This window comes from Talpa occidentalis, unplaced genomic scaffold, assembly GCF_014898055.3.
Source record: "Talpa occidentalis isolate TD23 unplaced genomic scaffold, MPIMG_talOcc4v2.1 talOcc4.7, whole genome shotgun sequence".
NCBI classification, from domain to species: domain Eukaryota; kingdom Metazoa; phylum Chordata; class Mammalia; order Eulipotyphla; family Talpidae; genus Talpa; species Talpa occidentalis.
The window spans coordinates 92,022,242-92,034,414 of NW_023605083.1; the positions used below are offsets into that span (position 1 = coordinate 92,022,242).

The window sequence follows — 12,173 nt, forward strand, 5'->3', positions numbered from 1 at the left end:
TGACAGATCCAGGGCTTGGGTTTGAAGAGATTTTTTTGGAAAACAGGCAGGTGGGAAGGGTCATCCTAGATAGAAATGCTGTTCTCAATCAGCACTGGGTCCAGGTAGTAGTAGGGGATGGGGAGGCATTTGTTGCGCTGGCGGATGTTTTGTGAGATCTGGGCCAGGCGCTGGCGGAGGGTCTCCATGCTCCTCCGTGGGACATCCTCCACGAAGTGGATGTCGGGGAAGTGGCCCAGGGGCCGCTGTGGACACAGAACCCCACAGGTAGGACAAAGCAGGCCCCCAATCCACCCCTGCTCGCCCCCTTCAGCAGCCTCTCCCTGCTTTCCGCCCTTGACACACCCACTTCTGTCCCGTCAACTCCCAGCCCCCTGTTTAGAGTCCCCCCACCCCACCTGCACCCAACACCCCAGGACACCTTGTCATCAGGCTCCCGGCTGAGGGTCCAGAGCACCAACAGGATGATGCATGTAGTCTTTACATCCGGCAATGTGTCCATGAAGATCTGCTGAGTGGTCAGCCCCTTGGTCTGCATTGGTGGGTTCCGCATGGATGACGGGAAGTTGGGCATCCAAGAAGTGAACTCCAGCTGGAGGTGGGGGTGGAGGGGTTCCAGGTCAGAGAACACCCGAGGTCTCTTGGGCTTAAATTGAGGTTGGGATTGAAGCAGGGACTTGAATTGAGACCCGGGGGGACTAGCCTAAAGATTAGGCTGAGATTGGGCTGGAGGTTGGGGCTGGGACTAAGGTTAGGTTTAGGTGTGGGGCATGGGATGGTGAACACATGTACCTGCCCTGTGTTGACAGCTGCATGCTTGGCAGAGCAGGTGTAAATGACAATGGTGACATATCGGATCAGCTCAGGAACAGTTTTCAAGCACGTGGGGAAGCCTGGGGAGGGGAAAGGGTAAATGCCCTGGCAGCATCATTTGTGCCCTGGTTCTGACTGGCCAGTAGAGAGTGTGACCAAGCGTAGCTCACCCTGTCCTGCTAATACTCTAAGCTGCCATATCCCTGCCCTCATCCTGTCCACTTGGCCCTCTTGTGACCACAACCCCATCCTACCCCTAACCAGATCACAGGCCTCAGGGATGGGGGTCTCAACTATCTTCCAGGTCTGCTCCAGGCACCTGCCCCAGGTGGGACCCTGAGGTCTCTCCTCCAGCAATCCACATCTCTTATGGCGGCCTCCCAGGCCTGGGGGAGGAGGGGTGGCAGAGAGGCTTCAGAAGAACCCTGGCTTTCCTGCCCCGATTCAGTACAATCCCCCATCCACTACCCTTACCTGTCTTCTTTCCGCTCCTCCTTTGGGGCTCCCAGCTCAGGGAATGACATACATCATCCTCCTGGTTGTGACCTGGGAGTCACCCTTTGCCTCCCAACTCCCACCTAGCCCCCATTGCCAAACCCAAACCAGTCATCACATCCTGTCATTTCTACCTGCCAGCTAGTTCTGGAATTCCCTTCATCCCCACAGCCGCCACCGGAGATAGGTTCCTGTCTCCTCCCTCCTGGACACCACAACAGCTTTCCAAAGCCTCCCATCTGATGCCACCTGATATTCTTACACACAAATTTGATCTCCTTTGCAAATTCCTTCAATGGCTCCCTCTGGTGCTCAGAGTAATTCCAAACTCCTTAACCAGGCTCTGCCATGATCCTTGCTCAAGGCTTCAGTCTCAGCACCATCTGGAGCCTGCCCTGCTCCCATCCTAAGCTCCAGTTGTTGGACCTGTGAGCAGCCCCCAGAATCACTATGCTCACTCTGGTTTTGCGACCTTTTCACATGCTGTTTCACCCAGAACCCCCAACCTGCCTCTGGCCTCTCACTGGTAACCTCCCCAATGTGCAGATGTTAGCTAGATGTTAGTCATGATGCTGGAGCTCAGCTAGATGTTAGTTTGTTGCTACCCAACCCCACTCTCTACCCCCACCTCACCCCAAGGTGGGTTAGATGACTCCCTAGGTTCCTAAGGCCCCTCCCCAAATTTTCCCCCCAAACTGCACCAATCCTGCTATAGTGTTTACCTGAATGGGTCACCCCTTTGCCTTCCAGCAACCAGATCATAGGTGCTCACTGAACATTTGTTCAGTGGGTACCCATGTCCTATGGATGCTCTCCCACCCTCATTCACCTGGAACCTGCCAGCTGCCCACCAGCTCCCCAGTCTCAGCACGTTCTGCCCTTTGCTACTTGAGCTCATGCCCCATTCCTCAGTCCACAAAGGTTTATTTCTGGAATGGAGGACTGGGACCCCTCCAGGTCTCTTCAGAGGTGACCGATAGTCCCTGAGTTCAAACAGGGACCAACAGCCTGTCATGCTGTATTTCTCAACCTCTCTGAGATGCCGCTGCTCCAGGCAACAGAGAAAGTCCTGTCAAAATCCTAGGGCAGTGACTTGGTCTCCTTTAACCCACGAGGAGAGGAGACATGCTCCCGTTCCCCCCGGAAGGCCTGCCCCACAGCCCTGGGTCCCTCTGGGTCCATACCTGAGCTCTCACGCTCTAGTAGGCACTCCTTGTATATCTCCTGCACCCAGGACTGCAATTCTGGGTCGCCTTCCACGGCTGTGTCACATGGGTAATAGTAGGTGATAATCTCCGTCACATACCTGGCCAGAGGACAGGGCCTCAGTCTGGACCCTCCTCAGCCATGCTTTTCCCACCTCCCCTAGGAGGTGCCAACCTTGGCATACCCAGGGAAACCTCAGGCCTGCAGCTAGGCAAGCCCTGCGGGGGCGGAGAGGGGAAGGTGGCCTGGCAAGGTCAGGAGTGCTCCCTGACAAGGGCCAGGTGAGGTGCACAGGCAGCTCAGAGTCAATAAGGGGTCTGGCTGGCAGCAGTAGACTGGGTCCAAAACAAGGGAAGAACCAATAGGGCCTTTCCCAGTCCCACCTGGTGTGTGAGGACACATGTGACAGACCTACAGGCCCCAGAGCCCCAGACCTTATTTTCTGTCCCCAAGACCAAGCCCCTGGATGGCCCCATACCCAGGCTCAGGTCCTTAAAAGCTTCCCACACCCCTCCAACATCTCAGGGTGTCCACCAGGAACGCCACCCACTGCTGCACGTCCCCTCCAGTGCGTCCCACACCTCTCCAAAGCGTCCCACACTGCCAAGCTGTCATCTCGGTAGTAATATCCTGGCAGGTCCTGAACCCCACGCTCGACGAAGTCATTGGGAAGGTAGAGACTGTCGTAGGTGATCTCTGACAGAGCCCGCACCATCACCTCAGCAAAGCCCTGCAGGCCCAGGGATGTGCCCTGTTAGGGAGGAGGCAGAACCTGGAGCTGAGAGAGTCCTGGCAAGTCCTCCCCTTGAGGACCACATCTACCTCACACAAAGTCTAGTGAGTGTTCCTCCAGCCCCACCCCAGGAGTTCTCACAGACTGGCCAGCACACCCAGCCCCTGCCTGTGTGCCCTTCCAGACCTGGTGCCCTCTTTAACCCAACTCCTCCCTCCACGCCCCATCATGATAGAAAGGCAAGTGGCAAGTTCTGCTTTTAGTCTAACTGCAAAGGCCAGAAGGAGAGCAGATGCCGTGCTGCAGCAGAGGACAGAAGTCTTACCCTGGCAGAGAGGCCCCCCTCATTGAGGAGGAGGGCTCGCCCAATGCTGTTGATCTGGATGGTGAATCGAGTGTGAGGGATGAGGAGCTGTGGGAGAGAGCAAGAAGGATAATTGGAGAAAATTAAAGTTACCCCCAAAAGACCTCAATACCTCCATCTCTACAACATCGGACCCCCTCCTTAGGAAGTGCCACTCCAAGCCCTCTCCTGTGGGTCCCTAGCTGCCTCCCCAAGTCTAACTGGAAGCCCTGTGACTACTGAGTGAGCCAGGTGGCTTTCCAAGGGCAACGATGCTTCCCAGCAGTCCCTTCATCCATGCCCATACCTTGTAGAGGGGGTGGCACATGGGAAACTGCCTCAGCGTGGCCAGGCAGAAGGCCTCAGCCATGAGGTGGGTCTCCAGCAGATGGGAGATGGCTTCGTGGCAGTAGAACTCGGCATTGCGCACCCATGTCTTGGCCAGTAGCCAATCCCATTCAGAGTCACTGGGCAGGAAGATGGGGCAATCGGGCCCAGGGGTCTGGCCGAGCTGTATGTGGGGGAGGAGGGAGGACTAAGTGAGTGAAGAAACACACACATACAAGGGTCCCTGCTGCAGGAGGGAAGCAGAGGAGAATCTGAGGAGGTAACTCCACCTCCTCTGGCTCCCAGCACACACCAGCGCCTTTCCCTCTGTCTCACATTTGCTCTTGCTGGTCTCTCTGCTTCTAGTTTCCTCCCCCTACCACTTTCTCTATCTCACATCTCCCATTCATTCTTCAAGAACCAGCTCACAAGCTGCATCCTCTGAGAATCCTTCCTTATCTCAACTCCAAGTTCACCATGTTCAGCTGTGCAGGTTGCGCACTGCACAAGGGTACCAAGACCAGGGGTGGGGGCTGGGGTAGCACTGAAATCTAGGCTATACTGTTCCACTAACAAACCGGGAGCATCAGGGCTTGACTAATGTCCCCAGAGGAGTGCCTTCTTCTAATTTGGACATGATCCAGCTGGGAAGGAAGCACTTCAGTTCTCCTTCCTGCCAGACCAGACTCCCAAGGCAGCAACTAAGTGTGATTAATTCAATATTTCTAAAGGAGACCTGGCCTACAGCAGGTGTTAATTTAGCAAGCGGATGATGGATGAATAGTCAAAGAGACAAATCTGAATCTCCTGCACAGTCCCACCTGGTGACAACTGAGCATGTACATGCAACATGCACACTCCACACACAGGGGCTTATACACAAGTGCACCCAAGCTCGTGCCTGGGCATACAGGCACACAGTGCAGCACACAGATGTGCACATGTAGGGAGTCACCCAAAGCTTATAGACAGGGTCATGCACCAAGCTCAGCACTGGACATACACGAACAGGCACACACATAAACAGAGGTATATTCTCAGATGCACACACACAGACAAACACTCACACAGACACACATACTTACAGGCAGAGGTGACGCTCAATCAGGTACAAACTCTCACAAAGAGGTAGACACACAGGTACCTAACATTCAGATGCATACACACAGGCTGATCCTCTACACCGGCCCCCAGCACGCACATAGGTGCTCACATTCATGCACATACAGAGGTTCATGAACTGGCCACACACTCACACAGGAGCTCAGGCCCACACCCCAGGCACCTGGATGGCGATGGGCATCATGTTCCCTTCAGGGCTAAAGTGCAGCAGGCAGAGGGGGGCGCACTGGTGCTGTTTCTGGCCACTGAGTTCAACAGTGGGGATGCCCTCCAAGATGCGGTAGTCGGCCAGGTAAATGTTCCCCTTCTGGAGAGGAGCCGTGAAAAGTAGACAGATCGGCACCAACCTGAGGCACCCTGGACCCAGGTTAGGGTATAGAAATCCCCACCCATCCCCCACACTCCCCGCAAGGGTTTGTCAGAGAGGACAGACAGGACGGGGTGCGGGGGAGAGGGGGAGCTCTGGAGGTGGGTGGAAGTGGGCAGAGAGGAGGAAGGCAGGGAGGCTGTGGGTGTCTCCACCTGAGCAGATCTCACCTCTAACTCGGCTTGCAGGCACGTTCCCTCTCCCAGGAACGGGGCCACCATGTCATCTGTGACGGGGAACTTGTCTGGGATCTGCGTGCAGCGGCGGAGCAGGCTTGGGTTGATGCCGTTGAGGTACTGGTACCCAAAAAAGCTATCCTCTGTCCAGTGCTCGGCCACGTACTCTGGGAGGACAGCACGGGGTCGTCACGACCCGGTCCTCCGCAGGGATAGAAAGGCATGGGGCTGAGATCCGGAAGAAAGATAGCGGACACCCCCGAGGACGGTGGTGAAAACGAAGAAAGATCCCGGCACTGGCCCGAGCAGCCGGAGGGGGCCCGGGCGCCGATGCCCCGGGGGCCGCCAGAGGGCGCACCCTGCTCGCTGCGGCTTGCTGCCTCTGCCGCGCGCGCAACCCTCTGGCCGCCCCGGCCCGCACTTTTGCACCAGTCTGGAGTTCCTCCCTCCAGAGACCACCTGGGTCCCCCAGTTCGATTCAGGGTACCCCACCCCTTACCAGAGATGACAGTTTTCGTAATAGGGAAAATTTTCTTAATGTCTTTCAGTCTCTTCCACGACCGTTTTCTGTCCAACAGGCCACGAACTTTGAAGACGAATGCCCTTTGGGGTGGGGGTGGGGGGATAGGGGTGAGTCAGAGAGGCTGCCAGGTTCTGCTGTGCTGGCAGCAGAGCTGGGTCTCAGTGTCTCTCTATGTCTAGAACTGAGCTTCCATCACGTCTTAGGTTCTGTAGACCTGTCTTTCAGCTCCCTCTGCCTACCCAGCCACTTCAACCTGGCGGGCGGGAGGCAGGGGCTGAGGGACAGGAGCCCTGGCTCACACACACTCACTTGGGTCCCAGGCGAAAAAAGAAGGAAGCTGTCTTGATGAAGGAAAAGCGGAGATTTGAGTTCAGGAACTTGGTGGCCTTAATGTTGATGAGAATTGGGAATCCAGGAATATAGCCATTCCACCTGTGGGAAGGAGGGCAAACCTTGGGTCAGGCCTCAGGGTTCTGGGGGTGGAAAGGGACAGAATCCAGGTGTTGGCCATGGCAGAGCCCACAGGGCAGCCTCAGGTACTTACTCAGGCCGGTTAGGGTTTCTTGGGACAGGAGGGCGGTAACTGGGGATGTACACATAGTTGGGCAGGCCAGGAACGAAGACCCTCCAGCTGCAAAGAGAAGCCAAAATAGTGGGCCCTGGTAGCCAAGCACCATTGCAGGGCACAGAGGGCAAAGCCATCACCAACTCCATGACCACCTAGCAGGCCCTGCCACTCTCCACTCACTGGTAGAAATCCTTCTTGGCTCTGATCTCTTCCTGTCGGTGCTCCAGTAGGATTGGGAGTGTGTCATCCGCTGTTTTCTTTCCTGTGGGTAGAACAAAGAGGGGGCTCAGGATTTGACCCCTGGTGAGGGCCATAAAGCCATTCCTCCCCCTGCCCACTTCAGGGGCCAGAATTTAGCATCTGTTCCCCAAGTAAATTCTGCAGGCCCATTGTTAAGAATGGGGAAGGCTGACCCTGGGAAAGGGGAAGTATGTCTCCCCCCCAAAACACATATAAAAGGCTTACAGACCACGTTCCTCCCTCACGCTACCCCTCAAGCTAGGCATTCGTGCTGCAGAAAGTCCCTCTTCTAGATTCGCCTAAATGTTAATAACTACATTATTTTGTCCTTACTAGGTATTGGGCACTTTCTAAACACTTAAATTATATTCATAATTTAATCCATGTAAAAACAATTTTATGAGCCAAGTGGTTACTATAAGCCCACAATCCAGTCTCCACAATTCCAAATTCCAAAAGATATAAACATTAAGTTTGTTTTTTCACAAGGTTTGCTTTGTCACATTTGTAGGCAAACCTGTTCTAAATTTACCTGAGGCCAGGTAGAGTATTTAACTCATTCGGTGTAATTATTCATAGTTTTTTCCACAGAAACAATAATATATTTGATTAGGGGGTGCCCCAGTAGCTATAGCACATAATATATGGTGAGTACATACAGAAAATATACACACACACTCTCATACACACAGGTTTCTGTTGGAGGAAGGAACGTGACCAGTGGTTGACCCATAGCTTGGACCCAGGAATTGGGGCTCCTCGTCCCTCCGCTGTCCTTGGAATGGTACATGCCATATGTGAGTGAATAGAGTTAAGATCTCTATATAAACTCAAGACTCTGATGGACAGGCGTAGAGGTAAATTCCTCTCAGGGCTGTCCAAGATAAGTCTTGTAAGTTTCCATTCTTATTAAACCTGCCGCCTACCAATCTGGAATGGTCTGCTTCTTACTTCCTTCTTTCCTTGCCCTCTGTGTATGGGGGCGAGTTTACAAACCAACGATTTTATATATGTGTCTGTATGTATAAATGATATATACATATATGTGTGTATGTGTATGTCTATATACGTCTTCTAAAAAAAATATGAATTTCAAAACACCTCTGGCCCCAATAGTTTCAGCTAACCAACTCTATAGTCTTGCTCATTTTACAAGAAAAAATAGTAGACATAGAAAACAGTGAACTGAGGTTTGAACCAGTCTGCTTCTCACCGCTCACCCATCACCCAACAGATGCTGAGCTTTTTCACAACCTCTTACAGTGCTTATCTCATTGGATTCTCACATCAGCCCTATGAAGTAGGTCTGTTGTTAGCCCAGTTTATGATGAGGACACTGAAGCTTAGAAGAATTTGGAAATGTGCCCATATGTCCAGCTGAAATCCAAATCCATGCCAGTCTTTCTCTAGCAACCTGGCCTGGTCATCCCAGGTCAGTGAGCACCGATTGCTGCAGTGCTACCATTTTTCTTCAAGGTCCCCTTTACTACCCTCTCTCTCCTCTATTTGCCTCAACTGATAAGCTCTGGGTGAATGGTGTCCCCTGGAGTCATGTGACCCAGAGACCCAGCTCAGCTTGTCCCCTGGGTGGGAGCCTTGCTCCTTAAAGGGCCCAGCAGGTGACTCAGTCTCCTTGCCCTGGTATTGCATAGCAGCTGCCCCACCCAACCCCATTTCTGCCTGGCCACCCAGTGTCACCCTGCCTGTCCCCTACTTCCATGCTACTAAGACCTACTGCAGTGGAAAGAAGTTCTGCCTTCCCAGGGAGACCCTTCTCTTGGTCTCCCACCCTCCCCAGGCCTGCCTTCTCCCCTCCCACCTCCTTTACCCCGCTCAGGCACCATTCCCCTGCCCCAAGGGAAGGCCTTTGTCACCAGGAAATTAGAGATGCAGAGGGGTGATCCCTGGGAGAGGATGGAGCTCCAGGCCCTGGGGCCCCTCAACTCTCCCCTTCACTCTCATCTACCTTGAGGGAGGACACAAAAAGCTGAGTGGGGAGCTTGGGGGGAAACAAAAGGAACAAGCTTCTAGTCCCCTGAGCTCAGGCACTTAGGACAGAAGTGACAGATTTGATGAGCCACCTGGAAACCTGAGACCATGTGTATGAATAACACGGTCTCCTACAGGAGCACACAGGAGCCTTACTAGATTGGTGGGTGGGGGAGGGGTGTGCTTTGAGAGTAGCAGTGAGTCCTATCAGAGAAATAAGGAGACATATTGGGGCAATTTGAGCAATAAAAATGCTCAATAAGAAAACCAGGGCATCATAATAAGATGCAAGACCTTCTAGTTTGAGCTAGAGAGAACTGATGAAGTAACCAGTCTTCTTAATGAAATAATACATCAGCAGTTGGAATAATAGGCCATCCTGTTACAGAAACAAAGCCTCTTGTGGTAGTAACAGAATCTTGCCAGAGTATGGTCTATGTATGTGTGGTGTGCGTGCACACTCATGAATGTGTGTGGTATTTGCATGCGCCAGGCTTATCTATGTGTGTGTGGTACATGAGTGTGTGCAGGGATTTTTCCTGCAATAGCAGGGCACTCTGTTTCACCTAGAGAGTGATCCTATCAGCGTCCTGGAGCCTGTGCCTAGGGGAGTAAGGGGTCTTTTTAGAGTGGCCAGGCGTCCCACAGGAGGCAAAGGAGGGCTGTGGAGGTCAGGAAAAGTCTGCCTGTCTGCAGTGAGACCCTGGGCTCTTGAGAGCAGGCCTGTACCTCCTTGTCTCTATTCCTCCAGGTTGCAGGCCTGAGCTGGGCCCTATAGGGCAGCAGCATCAATGGAGCATAATTGTATCAGAGTGGCAGGAGTGACCTAGGGTCCCTGTGGAGCTGGCACCTGGACAGCTTACTGGGAGCCCGGAGTGGCCAAGCTGGGGAGGCCTGGCCAGAGTGAGGGCCAAGAAGCATGGGGCAGGGTGGTGAGGGCTTGCCTGTAGCCTCCCGGAGCGCCAGAGTCTCATAACCGTCCATCCACTGGTAGGCTGGGAAGTGGTAGATGCGGCCATTGGGTGCAGAGATCTGCACGTAGTTGCAGTACCAAGGATTCTTGGGAAAGAAGGAGTAGCGCTCCTTGTGCAGGCGGATGATGATCAGCTCCCCCAGATCCTGCTGGCACTGGACAGTGTACTCGTCCACCTGGACGGGGCACCGGATCAGCTGAGCTGACACTGGACCCTGGCTCTCCAGGTCCCCCGCAGGCCCAGCCCCTACCCAGGCCCTGCTCCTGTTGGGAGGTGGTCACCTTCCTGGGCTTCCTGAGGCTGGGCCAGGCCACAGCCCCTCCTTGTCTCATTCCCAGCTCCTGAGATTCCATCCTCTCCCACTTCCCTCCCTAGTGACCTGAGGCTGCAGGACCCAGGCAGCGCCCCCAGGCAAGGGTTACAAAAGGGTCCAAAAGGGGTCCAGGGCCTTTTAAGCCTCCTATGATCTCAGAGTGGAGAGAGGTGGTCCAGTCAGCCCCTTTTCTCCCACTCATAGATAAGGTGTAGGGATTGATGAGATAGAATGAACTACTAAAATCACATAGAAGTGGCTGAATCTGAATAAAAATAAAAAATCAATGGCAGCAGAGAGTGCCATCCATCACAGGACAGGTAGGTACCCACTGGATTGGCTGGCCTAATGCCTTTTTAGTCACAGAGAATCCATGTGAATTTAAACCAGTTACGATGCAACATAACGTAGGAGTAAGAGTAAGGAGAGAGAAAGATGAGGGACAAGGGAGACAGACAGGGTGGGAGAGGGCTGAGAAAGAAGGAGAGAGACATGGAGTGGTGACAGAGAGGGATGAGGGAGAGGAAGAAGGAGAGAAAAAGGGAGGGAGTGAGATAGGAATGACTGGAGGGGAAGAGATGACAGACAAGAGATGAAGTAGAAAGGCCCAGGCCCAGGGAAGTGGGGAAGGTTGGAGCCAGGTCTGGGGTGAGGGGCATCCAGAGCCACCCCCAGAACCCCAATGCTTTCGGCCTCTCCCAGAGCTCCCACCTTCGCCTGCTGACGCTCTGGCTCCCTCCCTGCACACACACACCACACACACTCACATATACTCACATACACACACAGCACACACACATGCCAGAGACGCCCAAACACCGCACACATTCATACAAACACACCACATACATGTGCATGTGTGCATGCATTCACACATGGTCCACCACACACACTCACGCATGCACATCCCACACACATTCATCCACCACAAATACCACACATACACATACACACCCCACAAGCACTCTCACATGCGCATGCACACACACACTCACCGCCCCAGTGGCAAAGTCTCTCCCAAAGTGGTTTAGCAGCTGCTTTTGGCTCTCTCCCTGCGTGCCCACGATGGTCAGTGAGATGGAGTCCATTGTTCCTGACAAGAGGTCAGTCCCCGTGGCCACCTTGACTTTGTAGGTGGCCATGGTTGCTTTTAGCAGGCAAGAGCTGGGGCTCAATCGCAGACACGGTCAGGGGGGCCACACAGGGGCCCAAGTCAGGCAGGAGAATCCGGCCACAGAGAGGAATGGAAAGGTCCAGTCTCCCAAGGTGGAGTGGTGAGGCAGTCCAGAGCCTGGAGAAGCTTCTGCCCTTGAAGGTAGCTGTGAGCAGGGCACGCTGGACTGGGCGTAGAGAACTAGTAGTGAGCAGGGGGCAGGGCTGCCAGCCCTCTGGGAGCTGACAGGGAGGAACAGCGGGCAGGGCTTTGGACCAGCCTCTGAGAGGGCGGAGTAAAGATGCCTCAATTGAAAGAGCCTCAGGGTGGGGCAGCCAGTCCAGCCTGGGCCAGGGCCCCAGGGAAGTTGGGGGAGGGGGGATGGGTGGGGGCCCTCAGATCTTTATCAACCTAATAAGCTCTTTCCCTCTGCCCGCCCCCAGGGCTGCTGCACCCTGCACCCCTGCTAAGCAGAGCCATGGGCAACAGGTTATCAACCTGGTTCAGGGGCCCTGCAAGGGGGAGGGGACAGCACAACTCACTGTCCACTTGGCCTGCCGCCATTCCTCTCTGAAATAGGGCAGGTAGTGGCCACAGTGTGCAAGTTCACCCATCTTTCTGCCCCAGGGCTTGGGGCCCAGAACCCTGCCGGGAAGGGTGGTGGGTGTTGAAGGCAGAGCTCAGGATCCCCAAGGCACAGAGAGCTTCTGGGAAGAGGTGATCACAGATGGGAGAAGGAGCATCTGTTGCTTCCTGGGGGCTAGGATCACCTGAGGAGGAATTGCAGTTGAATGTAAAAGTGGAAGACAGAGTGAAACTAAGCTAAAGAAT

The 12,173-nt window shown here is 54.1% G+C and overlaps 1 protein-coding gene across 1 annotated transcript; it reads right to left on the minus strand.

The window, feature by feature from the left end:
• Positions 1–25: 25 nt before the first annotated feature.
• Positions 26–11,550, minus strand: ALOX12B (arachidonate 12-lipoxygenase, 12R type). Its single transcript, XM_037494327.1, has 15 exons — positions 11,185–11,550; positions 9,847–10,051; positions 6,854–6,935; positions 6,650–6,736; positions 6,415–6,537; positions 6,082–6,185; positions 5,577–5,749; positions 5,203–5,346; positions 3,898–4,101; positions 3,573–3,659; positions 3,096–3,265; positions 2,493–2,614; positions 793–893; positions 422–592; positions 26–245 (listed from the first exon to the last, which is right to left on the minus strand). The coding sequence occupies exons 1-15, from the start codon at positions 11,329–11,331 to the stop codon at positions 66–68; spliced, it is 2,100 nt and encodes a 699-aa protein (XP_037350224.1). The 5' UTR covers positions 11,332–11,550; the 3' UTR covers positions 26–65.
• Positions 11,551–12,173: the final 623 nt, after the last annotated feature.

What these genes read in the sequence shown, in the direction of transcription:
- ALOX12B (XM_037494327.1), bottom strand. Translation starts at nt 11,331, where the DNA reads ATGGCCACCTACAAAGTCAAGGTGGCCACGGGGACTGACCTCTTGTCA. An exon ending in GGCGCTCCGGGAGGCTACAG is followed by an intron (nt 6,936 to 9,846) that starts GCAAGCCCTCAC and finishes TTCTACCCACAG; the next exon opens with GAAAGAAAACAGCGGATGAC. An exon ending in GCCGGGAGCCTGATGACAAG is followed by an intron (nt 246 to 421) that starts GTGTCCTGGGGT and finishes CTGTGTCCACAG; the next exon opens with CGGCCCCTGGGCCACTTCCC.